The sequence below is a fragment of the Podarcis filfolensis genome, assembly GCF_964270895.1.
Source record: "Podarcis filfolensis genome assembly, chromosome: 10".
In the NCBI taxonomy this organism is placed as follows: Eukaryota; Metazoa; Chordata; class Lepidosauria; order Squamata; family Lacertidae; genus Podarcis; species Podarcis filfolensis.
Window position 1 is genome coordinate 53,432,990 of NC_139612.1, and position 21,033 is coordinate 53,454,022.

General features: G+C 45.0%; 1 protein-coding gene across 3 annotated transcripts in view; it reads left to right on the top strand.

Annotated features, from left to right (window-relative positions):
• Nucleotides 1–21,033, top strand: part of LOC310742781 (uncharacterized protein) — a 34,162-nt gene that overhangs the window by 6,329 nt on the left and 6,800 nt on the right. For all 3 annotated transcript variants that reach the window (XM_083572336.1, XM_083572335.1, XM_083572334.1), the window contains 15 exons: nucleotides 288–402; nucleotides 1,858–2,032; nucleotides 2,590–2,701; nucleotides 3,996–4,102; nucleotides 5,360–5,486; nucleotides 6,426–6,546; nucleotides 6,938–7,023; nucleotides 7,270–7,400; nucleotides 10,308–10,367; nucleotides 12,964–13,030; nucleotides 13,904–13,998; nucleotides 15,445–15,573; nucleotides 17,485–17,599; nucleotides 18,376–18,513; nucleotides 19,498–19,664. In XM_083572336.1, the coding sequence (XP_083428462.1) occupies nucleotides 288–402; nucleotides 1,858–2,032; nucleotides 2,590–2,701; nucleotides 3,996–4,102; nucleotides 5,360–5,486; nucleotides 6,426–6,546; nucleotides 6,938–7,023; nucleotides 7,270–7,400; nucleotides 10,308–10,367; nucleotides 12,964–13,030; nucleotides 13,904–13,998; nucleotides 15,445–15,573; nucleotides 17,485–17,599; nucleotides 18,376–18,513; nucleotides 19,498–19,664 (1,745 nt within the window). The remainder of the gene's footprint in view (nucleotides 1–287; nucleotides 403–1,857; nucleotides 2,033–2,589; nucleotides 2,702–3,995; nucleotides 4,103–5,359; nucleotides 5,487–6,425; nucleotides 6,547–6,937; nucleotides 7,024–7,269; nucleotides 7,401–10,307; nucleotides 10,368–12,963; nucleotides 13,031–13,903; nucleotides 13,999–15,444; nucleotides 15,574–17,484; nucleotides 17,600–18,375; nucleotides 18,514–19,497; nucleotides 19,665–21,033) is intronic.

The following is a 21,033-nucleotide window of genomic DNA, read 5'->3' on the forward strand; positions in this document are numbered from 1 at the left end:
TTTGGATGGCGCAAGCGGTGGGGGCTACAGATGTGGCAGTGGTTCCCACATTCCATTAAGCCCAGCTGCTGTTCACCAGAGTTTGGACTGAACCCTTAATGGCCTTACAGGGGCTCCCTTTTTAAATGATCATGTGTGTCACTTCACTTACATTTCAAAATGCAAGCAAAGCCCTGCTGTGTTTGGAGCCCTTCTCCTCTTTGAGGCCCTGGACTCCTGCCCCAAAGTCCTGCCCTGATTGTCACACTTTCCCATTAGATATCGACAGTGTTTATATTTTGTTCTAGGCAGCGACTTCTGCATCCATCCTTTGGTGAGGGAGGCCCTGGACAGCAGGAGGCCTGTCGTTGCCTTGGAGAGCACCATCATTACACACGGCATGCCATATCCCCAGAATCTGAGGTAGGCAGAGACTGTAATTTTCTTGCACAGTGAAAGCTGCAAGCTGGACTAGGCCAGAGACTGATGCACACATTCACACACCTCTCCTGACATCTCATTGCTTGTTGATCTGCAGCTAAACTGAACTCATGAACTGCCTTCATTGAAAAGGACTATTTCTGGGGTAACCAGGTCAGGGGCATTGCTAGGTATTTAAAGGACTTGGAGCAGAGGCTCCTGACACAAATCTACATAGAATTTGCATGTGCTAATTTATGTAGACAGCCCTGGGAAGTTGAGGGGGTGGCTGAGTGGCAGGGGTCTTCACCAGTAATGCATTTTGCATTGTACCCAGCCACTGGGTGAGTGGCTTTTGGGGAAAATTTTAAGAAAATGGAAGTGGCAGAAAATATGGGACCCACCACAAGAGCCTTCCCCGCCGGGCCACACCATAACAATGCTGAGGTCATCAGGAAAAATGACAGCTCTGTCAATTACATTTGACCTTCAATGGCTGCTTCACAAGTTCTAGCTATTGCCTGAAGTTGCAGTCACCAAGTAATAAACATATGCTTGAAGGTAGGATCCACTTAAGCCTGTTTCATATTCCTATAACCATACATTTTTGATGGTAGTGAAGCTTGATAAGCCTATCTGGGGCAGTCTTTGCACAGCAAATGAACAGATGGCACAGTCTCTTTAGGATTAAGGTACCACTGCAGATTGCAAGTGCGGGAATTGCATTCTTGAACACTCCTCTGGGTGGAAAAAATTCATTGACATTAGAAAAGCAGCGCATCAGGGAATGTGTAGAATCTGAGGAAGGATACACCAAATGATTTATCTTTATGTAGATTGCCATTCAGAATAGATAAAACCAGGACATTTTTTTTCAGCCGGAGCTCACCAGAACTCAGTCCTGGCACCTCTCAGGTGGGCTCCATTGCCATCATAAGAGAACAGGGGAGGGGGTCATGGTGAGTTCCAGCACCTCTTTTTCTAGAAAAATAGCACTGGTCAATAACCTTGACATACTAGAGAATAGGTTTTATGTTGGCTAAAGGCAGGGCTATTAGGACAGTGGGGATCCCAGATTGCTACCTACATTTTTGAGCAGGGATTGGGGAACCTATGGCACTCTAGATGTTGTTGGACTCCCATCAGCCTCTGTCAGCATTGCAGAATGGTCAGAGGTGATGGAAACTGTACTCCCAACAACACCTGAAAGGCCAAGGGGTTCCCCATATCTGATTTTTCCCTGTGCTGGCAATCTGGCCGTAAATTGATAGCGCAAGAACCTCGTTGCCATTAAAAACTAACCCAAGATTTGTTAGGCATCAGATTATGTAGCCACAGGGGAAGGAAATGAAATGTAAATAAGGGTGTGGTGAGGGATTGGGTGATGGAGTACAGCTTTTAATACCATGGCAACTTATTTTGCCTTCTTTTTCTTTTGCGTTGCTCGCAATGCACCAGCATGGCCAGAGAGGTAGAAGAAATAATAAGAGCAAATGGGTCTGTGCCAGCAACTATCGGCATTTTAAGCGGTCGCATCCACGTGGGCCTCCAGAATGAACAGCTTGAGTCCTTGGCCAAGAGCAAAAACGCAATAAAGGTGTCTCGGAGAGATCTTCCCTACATTCTCAGTCAGGTATTGGACTAAACTCTCGGGGTGGTGGTGGTTTGATTTCTTTTATGTTCCCATGGTTCAAATCTCTATAGAGCACACATAATCTCTGAACATAACATAAGAACATGAGAAGAGCCTGCTGGATCAGTAGGACTGGAACCACTTCAAAGCAGTGCCACCTACCCACAGCTCAGACAGCCACTCCAGAAAGATATGGTGCTTGATAGTATTGAAAGCTGCTGAGAGGTTGAGGAGAATTAACAGACATATTTCCCCTGAATCTCTCCCAGCAGAGGTCATGCAGGGTGACCAAAGCAGTTACTTGCAGGCCAAATGGGGTGACCTAGTAAGCTTAATTAGGTCCAGGTTCCCCACCTCTGTAGTTTACAGTTCTTATGACCAGTAGCCATGGATAGCCTTGTCTCCATTAATTTGCCTAGTCTCCTTTTTGAGCCACCCAGGTTGGCTTACATTGCTGTATTTTGCCCAGTGGTGGAACGATGTGAGAGGGTTGGAATCTAAGCACTCCTTGCTGAGGGTCTTGTGCAATCTAGATTATGACTGGCTGTTCCACACAGGGCTTGTCTGGTGGTACAACTGTGGCTGGAACCATGATTGTGGCACACAAAGCAAAGATCCCTGTATTTGTGACGGGAGGAATTGGAGGGGTTCACCGCGGAGGAGAGAAGAGTAAGAGAATTAATTTTATAACTAGAAATTAAATTCCAAATGCTGTTTTAATTTTGTAACCAGAGGTTAAATGCTAAATGCTGTGTGTGTGTGTGTGTGTGAGAGAGAGAGAGAGAGAGAATTCTAGGCTTATAACCACCTATCATTTTATGGATCTCCTCTAGGAATGGAAAACTTGGGGCCTTTCAGATACTTTTGCATGCTAATTCCCATAAGCTCAGCCTACAAGGATCATGGGAGTTATAGTCCATCAGCATCTGCAGGGCACCACATGGGCTACATCTGAGTTAATGGCATTTCTCCACATTCTTCCCTCCCTACCCTGCTTCCTCTCTGTTCTAGAGGTGAGAACCAGGACACCCTCCCCAATTCATATACAGCACAGTCTCAAAACTGATCCACCCCACACACCTTGCAGTTGCTACTTAGAAACACATTGAGTTAAACGCATTCACTCGTTTAGCGCTACAATCCTATACACACTTGCCATGGGGTACACTCAGTGGTTTTTTTTTTTCTTAAAAAATGTTTAGGGGTACTCTCATTTTGACTCAAGAAAGTCACCATTTTATAGTTCAGACTGGGAAAAATAAATACAGTAAATGGACAAAAGTACAAAGATTCACAAAACGTTTAATGGTGTGTGCACCCCTGCGTCCCCCCAGAAAAAAGCAGTGGGTGCACTTCACTGAAACCAACACGACTTATTTTGGAGTAGCCATGTATAGGATTAATCCAGGGCCAGCCAGCTCATGAGGTGGGCTGAGGCAGCCGCCTCAGGCAGCAGAAGCCCATGAGGCAGTGCCTCTGCAGGCATGCTGCCCACCCCACCCCACCACCTCTGCCACCGATGGAGAAGCAGCAGTGCCGAGATCTCACCGAAATCCCACAACATCTCTTGAATTCTCATTTGGTCCATGGGATCTCGCCACTGCCATTTTGTGGATGCTGCCAAACAACCCGGGTAAGGGAGGCTTCCGCAGGGACGGTGGCAGCGAAAGGTCAGGGTGGCACTTTCCTGTTTCACCTCTGGTGGCAACATGGAATGCACCACTCTTGGATTCTTCTGCTGAAGTTGCATCTTGTTTGACCCTCAGACCGTAGAAAGCCACAGCCATTTAGAGTGGATGGTACTGGCAAGATGAGCCAACGGTCTGACTCATTATAAGGCAACTTCATATGTTACTTTAATACAGAATTATGATGGTTCCCACCCTACCAGTTTGCCCATTTGGTGGCTATGAGATTTGGCAGGGCAACTGTCTTTTCAGTCTTTTCTCCCTGTCCTTTTCAGCTTTGGATGTGAGTGCAGACCTGACAGAATTAGGCCGTACTCCGGTTGCCGTGATTTCCGCAGGTGTGAAGTCTATACTGGATATTGGCAGGACATTGGAATATCTGGTAAGGAGCCACAAATGCAGTGCAGAGGGAAGGAACAAGAGACAGAAGGCTGGTTAATCTGGCCTTTCTCAGTACTGTCGTTCCAGCTTCAAGTAGAATTTACTCCCATATTTCAATGGATAGTTGTACTGTCATGGTTGTCCTGCTCAGAACTCTGATAGGGATAGTGGGATAGTAGGGATAGTGGAGAATTTGATAAAGTTCACACTGAAAGGCAAGTCTCCATAATTTATACTTTCCAAAGCGATATGCAAACCAAAACACAGCCAGCTTTCAGAATTTTCACTTCTCTGAATTTTGCAATGCGGTTCTCTGGCCAAGTATTGTGTACAAAAAAAAGCATATGCTGGGGCAAAGTATGCATATGCTAGTGAAAATAACTTACAAAAGTGTTAGGGAACATTGCTTTGCAAAAAATTCTATATTAGGCAAAATTGCATGTGAATGTAATGTGCACTAAAATGCTTAGTAACTTTCATGAGAACTTTAAAAAGTCCAAACTTATGTGGAAATGTGGAAAACTGAACTTAACATTGGGAAAAGGAGAAACTGAAACTGACAAATATGCCTATTCCTCTTTTGAGCGTAGTGGAGGTGAAGGAGGCAAATTATCTGTTTTTACGAATGTTTCTGTGCAACCAAATTATTAATCAAATTGATTTGAAACTGGCTTAAGTTTCTAACACAGAAACATTCCTACCTAATTTATTTTAAAAGTAGTTGGGTGGCTTGTGCACCCACAGTGGGCTACAAGGAATACATAGGCAGCCCACATGCATTATAGAGATTATAGCAATTAAAATGTATATACTTTGAGGTTGTAGACACAGTTCAAAGACAAAACAAGAAAGAGATTTGTTGGGCTTGCTGCATCTAGTTCATGAGATCGGATTCTATCAAGTCCATGGAGCTGGAGGAAAGGGCATGTATTTTATCCTTTTGTGTGAGAGTAGTAAGGGTTTCCTGTTTGGGGAGGGGCTGTACCTCAGTGATACAGCTTGTGTCGTGGGTGCAAAAGTCCCTAAGTCCTGACATCTCCAGGCAGCAGGGCCCTCAGCTAGTCAATCTAAGAAAGATACCTGCACATTGCAGCAGACAGTGAAGAGCTAGCTGGACCAATGGTCTGACCTGGGATCATGGAAATTCCCTTTGATTCTGTAGTGTGGCAAGTGATTTGGTCCATAACCCAGAAAGATGGCTTTTGCTTTCATATCATGTATAGTATTTTCACTTTGCCCCTGCTCTTCACCTCTGCAGGAGACTCAAGGTGTCTGTGTGGCCACCTTTGGAGACTCCAGAGAGTTCCCAGCCTTCTTCTGCCATCAAAGCGGCTTCCAGGCCCCATATCATGTGCAGAACGAGGAGGATGCTGCACAGCTGATTGGTGAGCTGTCCGTGGAACAAAGCGCTTTTTGAGAATGGAGGGTTTGAGTTTCAACCAATGAGCTTCTCAGTTTCCCTGAGGTGGCAGTTCATTGCCCACGTAGTGGGGAACAAAGCCCATTGTAGTCCGTTGGGTTTACTTTTGAAGAAATGCGCATGGGATCAGGACAAATCTGTCCCACGTGCTCCTTTCCATCCTTGGATATCTTCTCTTGTTTTCAGTATCCTGTTCTTAACAGCAGGGCTGGTGTTGAGGCTTGGCAGGGGCAAGCTTTCACACCCCAGGTGACAAGAGCCCCCGAACCCAGGGCTTTTTTTCTGCTGAAAGAAGCTCAGCAACTTAGGGTTGTCTGTCCAAAAATGGTGGGGGTTCCTGCACCTCTTCTTCCAGAAAAAAAAGCACTGCCTGGACCTACTGAAGTTAATGGTGGGTGGCCACCTTGTTTCAACCTGCTCTTTAGAGTGAATATTCCTGTTTCACTGTCTTGGCTCTGCGCGTGGATTGGAATGTAACGTAAGCGAAATAATTATTATTTATAATTATTTCTCTTTTAAACATTCTGTTGTGACTTGGAGCTGCTAAGTAGCAGGATGCTACGCTGGTAAAATCTCTTTCAGAATGGTCCAGGAAGTGACTGAATGTCATAACGTGCCACCCGTTTCCAGGGAAATTGTACAGAAAAAAAGGGTGGCTGCCCCCACGTATCTATGCACTCACTGGGGCTGATGGGAGTTGTAGTCCAAAACGTCTGGACGGCAGCAAGTTAGTGACGGCTGCATTAAACTTCGTTGGGTGCAAAGCAGTTGACACCAGAGGCTACTGGGACGAAGAAACAAATTGCAAGCACATGCATATACATCTATAAGCGATGAAATTTGTGATGCCACCTTTGCCACCTGTTTCAGCAGAGAAACACAGTTAATGACCTTTCTTCCTCAGCCAGGTCCCTGAATTTGCAGCTGGGCAGTGGAGTGCTGATTGCAGTGCCCTGCCCTGAGGATCAAGCTGCTTCAGGACAGCTTATTGAAGAAGCAATCCAGCAGGCTTTGAGAGAGGCTCGGTAAGCTGCTGCTGCTGAAATCCCGTAGCTTTTCATAACACAAATGTTCTGGGTTTGTTTGGTTTGTCTTCCATAGCCCTGCCAGAGCACCAGCCAAAGGGGGGGGGGGAGGCAGTTGTCCACAGATCCCTGCAGCCTCTGACACCCAAGTTCCAGCCAGTGGGTGCCCTCTAGGGGCAGGTTTTCTCCAATCAAGTCCCTCCACTTAAAAGCCTGAGCTGAGCTCACCTTGGATAATCAATGCATATATTTATTAAGTTTGTAGCATAGATAGGGCTACCTGATGCATTTCCCCCTTTGTATGGATAGAAAGATGATTTATTTGTGCTCTTCTCATATACAAATATAAAATGACTGGTTCTCATCCAGATTGCTCTTCTTACATTTGCAGGGAAAAAGGGATTACAGGAAAGGAGCTTACACCTTTCTTGCTGCAGAAGCTAAACAAGTTATCTAGTGGGGAGTCACTTAGATCCAGTATCCTTTCCTGAAAATGCTCGCTTCTTACTTCCCCTCCTCAAAATCCAATTGCATAATTTTTTCCCATGTTCTCCATACTTTCTGGGAATCTTACACTGCCCCAGCGCAACATTACATTGACAGCATTCTGAGAAATTAAAATAGAGGGGGATCTTTGCACCAGTTTTTTACACCTACTTTTCTTTTAGCTCTTGGGTTCTTCTGCTTTTATTTTCCTTTCATCATACCCTTCCCCATTATCAGATATTGCCTTGATCAAGAACAACGCCAAGGTGGGCAGCCGCATAGCTGTGGCCCTGAACAAGATCCAAAGAGCCCAGGGCTGGGGAGACGACTTGGCTCAAAATGAAAATGTATCTCCTGTACCAAGACCGGTGAGTGGCCTGCTCCGTAAGGGTCGCCACTCTCTCAGAGAGAAACAGCTTGGCTGCTGCAGCTCATTTGCACATTGCCTTAACCTTGTGGTCTTGGCCTCGGGTTCCTCCAGGCAATGTGATGATTGAGCATTTATCCAGATTTCTTTGCACAAAGCTTACCTGGTGGTTAGACTATGTTAAATGAGGGTCTTTAGGTCAGCCACCACTTTTGCCTTCTCTAAGACTAGCAGTGCTTCCCTGCAAAATATTTTTTCTCAAATGGAGATAATCTCAGTGTAGGTAAAACAACACAAAAAGTCACAAATGTGGAGCTGAAATGAAGAGATCTTAAAAGTCATCTAGTCAAACTCCTCACTGATGCCAGTTTATAATGTATGTACACCAATCGTGCATGAAAACAGAATGTCTCTTTTGTCACAATGATGCTTGCTTGGAAATGCAAATGTTGCAGTCATCGAACAAGAAGAGCAAGGAGGCATGCCTCAAGGAAGTGCTTTTAAAAGCAGTAACTTATTTTGGTAGGAATGACTAATGCATTTTCAACCACAGTCCATCCACAGGGGCACTAACACAAACTATTTTTTGAATGCTCAATCAACACATCCTTTTTAAAATGGATACTCAAACATAACCTCCAGCAAACATGTTGAGTTGTTTATCAGCTGTCTAATGTTGCATGAATGTTGGACAGTGACTATCTTGAGAGTTTTTAAAAATGCAATTTGACAATAATTTTGTACTTTCTCTCTGGAGGTTGTTTATTTACAAGTTGCATTAGGGCTTTGCATTTATTTACTTTTTTCAATATGTACTTTGTTTTACTGCTCCTAAGGAAAACCTTTTGGTTGAAAAGCACTGACCATTCTTCTGTGGACAAAGTTGATTTATTTGCTCCCACTGCCTTTCAGGGAACCATCTCTTTTTTTTTTTTTTATAATATATTTATTGAAGTTTTCAAATAAAGCATATATTAGATAAGCACAACTTATCATTGTCCATTTAACATCTCTCAATTGTTACATGGGACTCCCCCACACCTCCCGCATACACTTACATCATTATTAAATTAATTTCAAACAAATTATCATTTAACTCATCTTAATTAATAATCTTAATTTGGTTTGACATATAATTCAGCCTTAAATCTAATTTAATGGTAGACAATTGTCTGCACTGGCATCCAATTCAACACTCAGCCAAATTACAATATTTTTGTAAATAAATCTTAAATTTCCTCCAGTCTTCTTCCATCCTTTCTTCTCCCTGGTCTCGAATTCTGCCGGTCATCTCGGCTAATTGCATATAGTCCATCAGTTGCATCTGCCATTCTTCCACAGTGGGTAGCTCCTGAGTTTTCCAATTCTTGGCAATTAATATTCTTGCTGCTGTTGTTGCGTACAAAAAGAATGTTCTGTCCTTTTTTAACACGCTCTGGCCGACAATACCCAGGAGAAAGGCCTCTGGTTTCTTAGTAAAGGTGTATTTAAACACCTTTTTTAATTCATTATATATCTTCTCCCAAAAGGCCTTCACTCTAGGGCAGGTCCACCAGAGGTGAAAAAAAGTTCCTTCATTTTCCTTACATTTCCAACATTTGCTATCAGACGAATGGTATATTTTAGCCAGTTTAACAGGGGTCATGTACCATCTATACATCATTTTCATCACATTTTCCTTCAACGCATTACATGCAGTGAAGTTCAGCCCAGAGGTCCACAACCTTTCCCAATCTTCAAACATAATATTATACCCAATATCCTGCGCCCATTTTATCATTGTTGATTTTACCATTTCGTCATGTGTGTTCCATTTCAGCAGCAAGTTATACATTCTTGAAAGTACCTTAGTCTTAGGTTCTAACAGTTCAGTTTCTAACTTTGACTTTTCCACTTGGAATCCTAACTTTTTGTCATTTTTAAACACTTCTTTAATCTGAGCATAGTGTAACCAGTCTCGCACTTTGTCTCTCATCTTTTCTAAACTCTGCAATTTCCAGTTGTCACCATCCTTTTCTATTATCTCCCAATATTTTGGCCAGTTGGCCTCCATATTGGCTCTTTTCCGAGCCTTAGCCTCCAGGGGTGACAGCCACCTCGGAGTTTTATTCTCCAATAAGTCTTTATATTTTGTCCAGACATTAAAAACTGATTTTCTGACAATATGGTTCTTGAAGGCCTTATTTATCTTAGCTTTATCATACCATAAATATGCATGCCATCCAAACGCATTATTAACAGGGGGAACCATCTCAAGGTGGCCTATGGAAGACTTTGAAAAGGCAATGTAATGTGAGGCACATATAGATAACAAGGTCCCCCATGTTATGGACTACAACTCCCACCAACCTTTACCATTGGTCATGTTGGCTGAGGCTGATGAAAGTTGTAGTCCACAATATATACAACAGATGCCACCACATTGCCTGTCCTTGCTGTGAATTTACTACTTTCAAGCATTGCTTGAAACATGCCTCCTCCTTCTCTTGTCTGATAACTGCACACCAAGCTTTCATTAATATGAGGGGGCGTATCTAGATCAGCTTCTGCGCAACTTCTGATCCACTAAGCCAAGTGTTGATCATTATTAGCCCACCAAGGACTCAATAACCCTCCTTTGTTTCTACTGCCTCGGTGGCACTGCAAAAACTGTGGTTGTCTTCTGCTTTGAGCAGGGCTGGGGAGACTGTGGCCCTCCAGATGGTGCTACACCCCAGCACCCCTAAGGACCAATCCCCATGGCCAAAGGTCAGAGTTGATGGAAGCTGGTGTTCAACGATGTCTGGACAGTTGCAGGTTCCTCAGCCTTGGCTTTGTGGGCATGTCTTGGAAGAAGGGCTCTGGAAGAAAGCTCTGCTGATGGCTTTCTTCCTCTCACCCACCCACCCACCTCTTGTTTTCCTTTCAGGTGGTCATTGGTGGCATCAACGTTGATTTCATAGCCAAGGCAAGAGATGCAACAATAGTGGTAATTGCACCTAGCAATATTTAAGCTGCATTTTCCTTACCCTAACCTGTTGCTGTAAAGCTCATCGGATGCAAGGAGCTCACATGTCATCTTTCCAGACTATTAGGAAGTATAAGGGCTGGCAGTCTGGAGGCAGGCAGGTACTACCCAGGCAGGTAACCAAGCCTAAAAGGTGTTAGGCAAGCAAACATGTGTATAGGTGGTTAGAAATGGGCTGATCTGGGCAGATAGAAATGGGCCATCTGAGGATTTATACCAGGCATAGGCAAACTCAGCCCTCCAGATGTTTTGAGACTACAATTCCCATCATCCCTGACCACTGGTCCCGTTAGCTAGGGATGATGGGAGTTGTAGTCCCAAAACATCTGGAGGGCCGAGTTTGCCTATGCCTGATTTATACAGATGTTGATGATGTTGATGTGAAGGTTGAATTTGTGTCATCAGAGAAATGAAGGCGGGGGAAAGCAGTCTTCAGGGTGCAATAGAAAAGCCCTAGCTCACTACTTTTTCCAGGTATGTCTGTCTGCCCCACGAGAGCAGCTCAATAATTCATTTATTTAACAAGATTTATAACCCACCTAATCAACAAAAACCTCTAAGTGGTTTACATAAAACAATATGAAATATCCATAAGAAGCATACCATTAAAATATAGCTTTAGAAAAGTAGATCTAAGATTTATTGAAATATACCGTATTTTTTGCTCTATAGGACGCACCGTCCCATAAGGCGCACCTAGTTTTTTGGGGGGGAAATAAAGGGGGGGAAATTATTTCCCCCCCCCAGGGGGAAGCTTCCCCCAACCCCAGCCCCCAAACAGGCAGCTCTCTGCAAGCCGTGGGAGCCCAGCGCCTGGCTCCCGCTGCTTGCGGAGAGGTCCGCGAAGCCTGGACGCTCTGAGCTCAGGGCGCGCAGGCTTCAGCATTCAGGCAACTCTCTGCAAGCCGCGGGAGCCCAGCGCCTGGCTCCCGCAGCTTGCGGAGAGGTCTGCGAAGCCTGGACGCGCTGAGCTCAGGGCGCGCAGGCTTCAGCATGCAGGCAACTCTCCGCAAGCCACGGGAGCTCAGCGCCGGGCTCCCGCGGCTTGCGGAGAGGTCCGCGAAGCCTGGAGAGCGAGAGGGGTCAGTGCGCACCGACCCCTCTCGCTCTCCGGGCTTCAGCGAAAGCCTGCATTCACCCCATAGGACGCACACACATTTCCCCTTCATTTTTGGAGGGGGAAAAGTGCGTCCTATAGGGCGAAAAATACGGTAAGTAAAACCAGCAGTTTTGGAACACATGCCTAATAAGTTGGTGTTTGGGAATATGTACTTGAGTGAAACGTTGCTTAGACTAGCCTTCACCAATCTGGTGCCCTCCAGATGTTTTGGACTACATGGCCATGTTGGTGAGGACTGATGGGAATTGTAGTCCAAAACATCTGGAGGACACCAGATTGGTGAAGGCTGGATTAGACTGAGAAACTGGTTCAGAAACAAAAGGTTTACAGGATCAGGCAAAAGCCTATTGGTCCCTTTTTCCCACCTGATTTGTGCTAAGCTGCAATACCACCCTTTGGCCACATGTAGCAGTGTCACTGTAATGCAGTAGTTTGGCAATTTACCACAGTGGTGCAGAGAGTAAGCTACTTGTTTCCTGCTGCCAGAGATGCCAGCGCCCTACAGGAGAAAAGAAGGGAGCATTCTTCCATAGGCAGGTAGCAGCAGCAGCAGCTTAACACTGCCTTATGGTGCCTAGGTGTGGTACAACTTGCCTCCCAGCCACTTCTTATGGGTCACAGGTGTTGCTATGATAAAAATGATGGTTTTCATTATTGTACACATGGACCCATGAGCTAAGAGAAATAAAAACGTTCCATAATAAGTGATGAAAACTCTGCGGAGTGCGGAAAAAGAAGAGGGTTTAAAGCCCTATGTCATCTAGTGGAACATTTGATGCCAAGTGATGCGACACACCTCTTTGGTAAAAGTGAGCAGAGTTCCCTAGCCAAATGTCTGGCCACTTTTCTGATTAGCTGACAAGTGGATGAAGACAGAAATGGAAGAGTGTGATGGTTGTTTAATTAACAATTAACTAAAAAAACACTTCTTAATCCTTGGAGACAGAGAAGAAAAAAGTACAAACCATGATGAATGTTGGCCTAGTAGACGACTGGATTTTATAGATTTTCCATTTTTAGAAGAAATATGGGAACCTCAGCAGATGACAGAAATAAGTTTATTGTAAGGGATGGCTGTAGCCTAGCTCATTTTGGATGGGGAAGGACCATAGGTGATTGTCAGAGCACCTGCCTTGCATGCAGAAGTTTTGAGGCTCAATCCCTAGTGTCTTCTTATGGGGTGGAAAAAGCTCCTTTCCGAAATCCTTAAGAGCTGCTGCCAGTCCGAGTAGACAATGCTAACTAGATGGATCAATAGTCTAAACTTGGCAGCTTCCTGTGTTCCAGTCCCATGAGATCACATAAAGTAGAATAGTCTCCAGAGAACTTGGGTTTAACTGGAGCCAGTGTTGACAGCAGTAGCTTTACGGTACCAGCTGGGAAAATCAAGGCATATCTAATTTTTGCCCTGTTCTGTTGATTTCTCTGCATTTGCAGGGCGGAGGACAGACAAATCCATCAATAGTGAGACAGTCGTTTGGTGGTGTGGGGAGAAATCTAGCAGGTAATTTATTCTAATTTTGCTCTCTGCAGGGAGATACTGGGTCCAGCATATTGCTATGCTCAGCCCCCACATCATTGAGCTAGGAAGTTCCAGGGTCTCGACTCTCCCCAGGTTTGTTGGGAAGGAGGTCATTGGATGGGCTTGTTTGGTGCTTTTGATATTTGCTTTTTATTTACAAATAGACAGGTTGAGCATAGTTGGAGATCTAATGTGGGAACAGTCCATTGCTCCCAGATCTCTAGGGAGACAGCCAGCACCCCAAAACACTCTCTTCTGGCACTTCCACATGACCTGTTTATTGTTTATCCTCAGTTGTTTGCAGGGAGATTAGACAATGTTGGATATTTAATGAGGATCCATTCTGATTTGTTTGTGGGGAGGTTTGAAGATGTTGCATCAAATGAAGTGTTATCCCACACTTCACAGGGTGTGTTCTTTATTGCAAAAGGTCCAATCTTTTGGGGAAGTGGATTTGTTGCACAAGACCTCCCATCCAACAACATTTGTGCAACTTGAATTTGTCAGTATGCGCTTGAATCCCGCCAGAACATGATTCTGAGAGTGTTACGTCTCTCTTAGTCTCCCTCTCAAACTGCAACCTCTCCTCACATGCAGACCTAGATTGCATCATCCTCAGTAAGGAGTGGGGAAAGGGCATCTTTCAGGTATTTCCTAGCTGTTCAAAAGACTGATTATTGATCCTGAGCTAGATGGATAGTTTGGCCTGGTAAAAGGCACTTTCCTATATAAATTAAAAAGAGTGCAGTAGATATTTCACTGACTGATGACCCCAGAATGCTTCTACCTTGACTTTCAGATTCTAGGGTTGTTGGCAGATAATCCAGCTTTGTTCCATTTCTCTTCCATTTTCAGATTGCTTAAGTCGTCTTGGGAAGACCCCGTTCTTTATCTCTGTCATGGGGAAGGATGAGCATTCAGAGTCCGTCCTACGCTACTGCAAGCATATGGTAGCTCACAGCTTATGGTTATTCTAAACTAATCCGTAGCAGGGTGGCTGTTTTTCATACTGCAGATCACAAAATTTCATCATTCCAGTCCCAGATACCCACTCTCTGCTTACTATGTGATTCCTTGTGGGAGCTCTTCATTTTAGGGACACAGGAAGCTGCCTCATAACTAGTCAGAGATAAGGTCCATAGATAATAATAATATAATAATAATAATGTTATTAATTATACCCCACCCATCTGGCTGGATTTCCCTAGCCACTCTGTGCGGCTCAGTATTGTCTGCACTGACTGGGAGAAGCTCTCCAGGGTGTCTAAGTCCTAATGGCCTCAGTCCTATATACCTGAAGGAGCGTCTCCACCCCCATCGTTCAGCCCGGACACTGAGATCCAGCGCCAAGGGCCTTCTGGTGGTTCCCTCGCTGCGAGAAGTGAAGTTACAGGGAACCAGGCAGAGGGCCTTCTCGGTAGTGACATCCGACCTGTGGAACACCCTCCCATCAGATGTCAAGGAAATAAGCAGCTATCTTATTTTTAAAAGACATCTGAAGGCAGCCCTATTTAGGGAAGTTTTTAATATTTAATGCTGTATTGTTTTTAACACTCGATCGGGAGCTGCCCAGAGTGGCTGGGGAAACTTATCCAGATGGGTGGGGTATAAATAAATTATTATTATTATTATTATTATTATTATTATTATTATTATTATTATTACTGGAGATGCCAGGGATTGAAGCAGGGACCTTCTGCAGGCAAATCAGATGCTCTGCCAATGAGCTACAGCCTTTCCATAGCAGGGAAGTTAGAGGAGGGGAATCTCAGATCCACCTGACCCTTCAAACTCTCCCCAGACTACATCTGCCTCGCTCCAGGTCACATCCCTGAGTAAGCAAGGCCTGGCTGGAATGTGTCTTTGAACTCTGATAATGGCTCTTCCTTGTCTGGACGGAGGACCAAGAGGGGCTTGTACACAGAAAGCAGCCTACTGTACAAAAGGTGTAAATTTTACATTCCTTTTTCTGCCCACTGTTGTGTCAGTCTCCACCCACCACTGGAATGGGACCCTCAGAAGGATGTCCAGAAGGGAATGCTTCTCTCTGGTCTAGAATGATTCATCACCCCTCTTTTAAGCTAAAGAGAATGTGAAATTGAGGCAGCAGAAATGAGTCAGGAAAATTGAGAGGCCTGCATGCTCCAGGGCCATGGATATCAGTGAGACCCAGGTGCATCTGGGATGTGCCTACCTGTCCCAGTCTGCTCCTATGTGACGCTTCCTGGATTAACATTTGCTTCCTGGTGTTATTCCAGGTCTCCTTGAACTGGAGGCCAGATTCATCATGCAGATGAGGAAGCACATTCACTAGCTGGGCAGGTGCCGGTGCATTTTGCTCTGAATGAGCTACAGAGAACAGAACACTAAATTTGTCTTTCTCCCCTTACCTTGAGGACATGAGAGGTGTCTTGCGACTGGAAGGGCACAACACAGCCACCTATTGTTCTGTGTTCACAGGCAGCGGAGAGCTCTCCCTGGGCTTGGGAGACATGGACATCCACCAGCAGATCACAGAGCAATACGTAAGACCCTTCTGCGTACGGTGTGAAATCTCAGTGCCTCTTTTCTGCTTATGGTGCCCTCTGCTTTCCTAAGGGGCAGAGGATATTTTCTCAGGGTACCTAGGAGGGAAACAAAGGGGAAATCCAGAACTGGGTAATTCTGGAAGGCGGCACTGTGATGGAGTGCTGAAAGCCACCTTTCTGCCACTGCCGCCTCCACCCACAACTCCTTCCAGACTCTGTGTTTTTAGGACGTGCCGAGCTGTAGAAACACAGATAAACACAGCCTCCTTGGTGGCTGAGGCGTATTTTTGGGACACTTAATGGAAGGGGTGATTAGGAGTGATTCAGGTGCAACCCCACCCTTTCCCCCATTAATAAAAAAAAAGCTTGTTGGAGGAAAAAACTGAAGTCTGCACTTAACAGCTGATACTGTTTGGTTAAGAAGGTATGAATGCCTACCAGTAATCCACTTATCAACAAGACCCTTAAAAGACTGGAGCTTAGCTCCTGGAAAGAAAAAAGTGGTCATTGTTCCCACCCTCTCTCCACCTTTTTCCGATCCCCATTTCATTATTAAAGGAAGGAAAAAAGGAGGCACAGCTATTAAACGATATATGATTCCCTTGGATTCCCACAGAATAACACAGCAACAAAAGCGCCTCAGAATTTCTGCCGGCTTCTACCTGTTGATGGATGCTGATTGCAATGTCGCCTTCAGTGAATGCAAGAGGCTGATGGAGCAGGAGTGGGGAGCCTGCTGGACTACAAATCCCATCAGCCTGAGCCAGTGTGGCCAGGGATGATAGGAATGGCAGTCCAGCAACCTCTGATCCTTTGATCAGAGGTTTCCCACCCCTGACTAGGATGCTGGGCAAAACGTTAGGCTAGGTCTACACTAGTTAACTCGTATGGCAGGGTTGGGACTGCAATCCTATGCCTACTTACCAGGGGGCATATCCCATTGAAACCAACAGGCCTTACTTCTAAGTAACCATATGATTCTACTGCTTGTTTTAAAATAATGTGAATGCCTTGGATTTGTTGGAACCTGTTCATGTTTGTTGAGAACTAAGCCCCAGTGGTTTCAGTGGGGAAGGCATCTGCCTAGACCAGGCTTCCTCAGCCTCAGCCCTCCAGATGTTTTAAGACTACAGTTCATATCATCCCTGACCACTGGTCCTGCTAGCTAGGGATCATGGGAGTTGTAGGCCAAAAACATCTGGAGGGCCGAGGTTGAGGAAGCCTGGCCTAGACCTTGGAGACCTCCTTCTGAGGCTCTGCCAGATGACCTGGTCATGGAGCATCCTGAATTGCTTGTGCAAAGATGGCTCAATATCTGCTCCTTACTAAGCATCCTGATGTGTTTGCAGGTTGGCTATATGCCGTCTCATCACCATCCCACATTTTTATAGTGTTTCCCCATCACTTTCCTATCCACAAAAAGTTCATTTTTGTCCTAGCTCCAGTCCCAGTGTGAGTAAGAATGTAAGCTTTTTTTCAAGGCTTACAATGGCATAACTCAGGCTACAGGTACAGATCATCTTAAGGCACAGCTGTAGAGTTCAGGAATGACATCAGGGTTCTTGAGACCAGGACTAAAGCTATGGAGATGATTCAGCAGCTGGTCCCACCCATCCCACCAGAATTTGAAGCTGAGTCGTGGCAACACTCACTTGTGGGACTCACTTTCCTTTGAGTTTGGTGCACTTGGAGCTTCATGCTTCTGCAAGGGACCTGGGTCTGTTGCTGATGGTGGATCTGCAGCAGAGTGATGTCACTGGGAGCAGCCAGAAGACCCTGGCCAAGTGGCATATGCCCAGCCACAGAATTTCCTTCTTTTACTTTAGGAAAAGAGGAACATCTCATTCCTGGAATAAACATGGATTTCCAATTGCCAATATTGTCTGTCTCTCATGCAATTTCCTTCAGGTGTCCACGTTCAAGGAGACTCTGTGCTCAGCTCCACTTGTGTGCATTGATGGGAATGTGCCCGTGTCCACTATTCAGTATGTCTGTCAGATTGCCAGGGAACATCACCTAGCAGGTAAGAAGGGACACTCACAAAGCACAGCCTAAAATGCATTGTGTTAACAGAACATAGGAAGTGGCCTTATACAGAATCAGACCTTTTGTCTATCTGCCTCAGTATTGTCCATGCTGACTGGCAGTGGCTCTCGAGTTTCAAGCAGGGGCCTCTCTCAGCTCTATGTGGCAACATCATGGATATTACCTGTGACCTTCTGCATGCAAAGCAGCTGCTCTGTCACTGAGCTACGTCCCTTTCCACCTTCTCCTAGTAAGGGAATGTTCCCGGCATCATCTCACTCTGGCTTATTTTGCTGCTTATTTCCAAACCGCAGAAAAACTATTACGCTCAACACCCTGTGTTCTGAGAGAGGGTAGCATATAAATAGAATCTTGATGACAAGGATATATATTTTTTCTTTGCATTTAGCTCTTGTACAGTAAATCAACATTGTAAGAATGCAATGTGATGAAATCTCAAGTGACTATGAACAGGGAATTAACCATTGTATTTGAATAGTGACATCTTTGAATGTCAGTGGAGGGCTCATCTGGGCATCCTTTTGTGCTGTGTTTCTAGGCACAGGTCTGGACTTTAAAGCTCCATGTCCAAGCTGGTTTTTTGTGTGCGCCCTGGTGCTTTTCTCAGCAGCCAACCAGATTTATAGCATTGGTACTGCCCTGGACATTTTAATAGAAAACAATGTCTGTAAACTAGACAGATGCATCATTGAATACACATGATTCACGTTTGTCGGGTCATATCGACTAACCCCATTTGATGCTCTTCTGAAGTGTGTTACGAGCCGACAGATGTGGACAAGGCTTCTAAGCCATTCCTTTCAGAAAGCTGGAGAGCCCTGGCTTGCATATCTCCCAATCTACGGGAACTAAGAGCAATCAACCGGACCCTGGGACATCCTGTTTCGGCAGGTGAGGCACTGTTGAGAGTGGAGGCTAGGAATCTTTTGTCCCCTCCATCAAAGCTAGGAATATACTGCATTTGCTTTATATACTGAGTCAGACTGTGGCCAAACTATCTTAGTATTGTTTGTCCCAGGTTGGGAACCTGTGTGCTCCAGGCCACACCTGCCATCAGCCCTGATCATTGGCCATGCTGGCTGGGGATGATGGGAATTGTAGTCCAGTAGCACTATGGGTTAAACCACAGAGCCTAGGGCTTGCTGATCAGAAGGTTGGCTGTTCGAATCCCCGCGACGGGATGAGCTACGATTGCTCGGTCCCTGCTCCTGCCAACCTAGCTGTTCGAAAGCATGTCAAAGTGCAAGTAGATAAATAGGTACCACTCTGGCGGGAAGGTAAACGGCGTTTCCGTGCGCTGCTCTGGTTCGCCAGAAGCAGCTTAGTCATGCTGGCCACACAACCCGGAAGCTGTACACCGGCTCCCTTGGCCAGTAAAGCGAGATGAGTGCCGCAACCTGAGTCGGCCATGACTGGACCTAATGGTCAGGGGTCCCTTTACCTTTAACACCTGGAGGGCCACAGGTTCCCCATTATTGATGTAGAACCATGCAGTCTTACAAACACATCTGTCACTGGATCACCATCTGTCCACCACCACCATTAGTCCCTTCCAGCTGACTTTTCCTACCATGACCCTACCTAGGAATAAGGTTCCCCACTTGTAGCCCAGAATGACAAGACAATGACGACAATTTTATGTATAAAAATACTTGTTTGCCGCCATTCCGTAAAATATATCAAAGCTGTTTACAACAAAACTCTGTGACACAATGGCTCAGCGTGTCTGGCTGTTAACCAGGAGGTTGGTGATTTGAGCCCAGCCAGGGATAGCTGTGGGCAGGATTCCTGCACTGCAGGACTAGATGACTCTAGGGGTCCCAACCCTATGGGTGGCACTGATGCTCTGTGAGTAATTTTCCTTCATTCTTAAAGATATGCCATCTACATTGGAAGATGCTGTCAAAACCTCTCTGACCATGGCCCGGCCCTTACTGGGAGAGTTGCATTGCGTAGTTGTGACACTTGGCCAACATGGTGTCCTGGTTTGTGGCCGGAACATGGATGGGAGGCTCTCTCTTCGCCCTGGAACTTTCAACAAGGTAGGAGCACGAGGCAGCAAACTTGAAGGGATAAAAACAGTGAAGGCAGGAGGCGTGAGCTACAGGTAAAAGGTGCTTGACAGGCAGGGAAGTCTGACGCAAAATTCTACATCAAGCACAATTTCCCAGAGTTCCTTGGGAGGAAATCTTTGACAGTTAAGCATTAAAAATCTAGGGATATTGTGGCAACTTAAGCTGATGTTTAGCTTGCAGATTTAACATACAGAATAAGAGAACAAGAAGAACATACGTTTAGAGAAGATTGGAAAATGTTTATTGAATATACGGAGGGAAATTGTGTACACTTGAAAGCGTTGGCCCCATTAAGATAAATTCAGCAGTGTAAATAAGTTTTGATGCGATGTAATAATGGAGTACTGAATGGTTTAGTATATGTAAAATATTCAGGGATTTATGATCGGCAAAATGAACCATGGAAGGAGAAGAAGGGAAGTCATTGATATTTTAAGGATGATTAAATGAGTATTCTAAATTGTAACACAGAAAATTTAATAAGAAATCTATCTATCTATCTATCTATCTATCTATCTATCTATCTATCTGGGGATAATGTCAGTGTAGGCAGAAATTTGACCCTGGGAGACGGAATTCAAATATTGCAGAAAAATGGAAGCTATTAAAAATGTCCCATCCTCACTTTGGTTTTTGAGTTTTCAGTAGATTGTGTAGGCAAAGGGAAGTTTTTCTCCGTCTTTCATAACACTAGAACTCATGGATGTCCCATGAAGCTGAATGTGGGAAAATTCAGGACGGATAAAAGAATGGACTTCTTCCCACAGTGCATAGTTAAATCTATGGAGTTTGCTTCCAGACAAGGCAACGATGGCTACCAACTTGGATGGCTTTAAGGGAGGAGAATAAGACAAAGGCTATCTCCGGCTACCAACCCACCGCAATGCTGTGCCTCCACTGCTGGTCAGAGTATGCCTCTGAATGCCAGCTGCTGGGAGTCACAAGTTGGAAAGAGCGCTGCTGTACTCGGGTCCTCCTCTCAGTCTTCCCACAGGCATCTTGCCTGGTTGCTGTGAGAACAGGATTCTGGATTAGAAGGACCATTGGTCTGATCTGGCAGGACTCAACCTTTGCGAACATGAGGACCAGTAACTTTTCTCAGAAAAAAATGATAACCTGAGATTTTCAGAGTAGTCAATATTGCTGTTATGGACCAGTTTCAGTCCAATAAAGCATTCATGAAGCAGAGTACATGTGTATACCCCTTAAAAAACAAATAAATCCAGAAATCCCACTTTTCAGCTATTTGGTGAAGGGAACTTTTCAATCTTGTTATTTCCGTACTTTTTAGATCTGTTGTACTGACTCTGCTGTCAAGTTGATGATTTTATTCTGG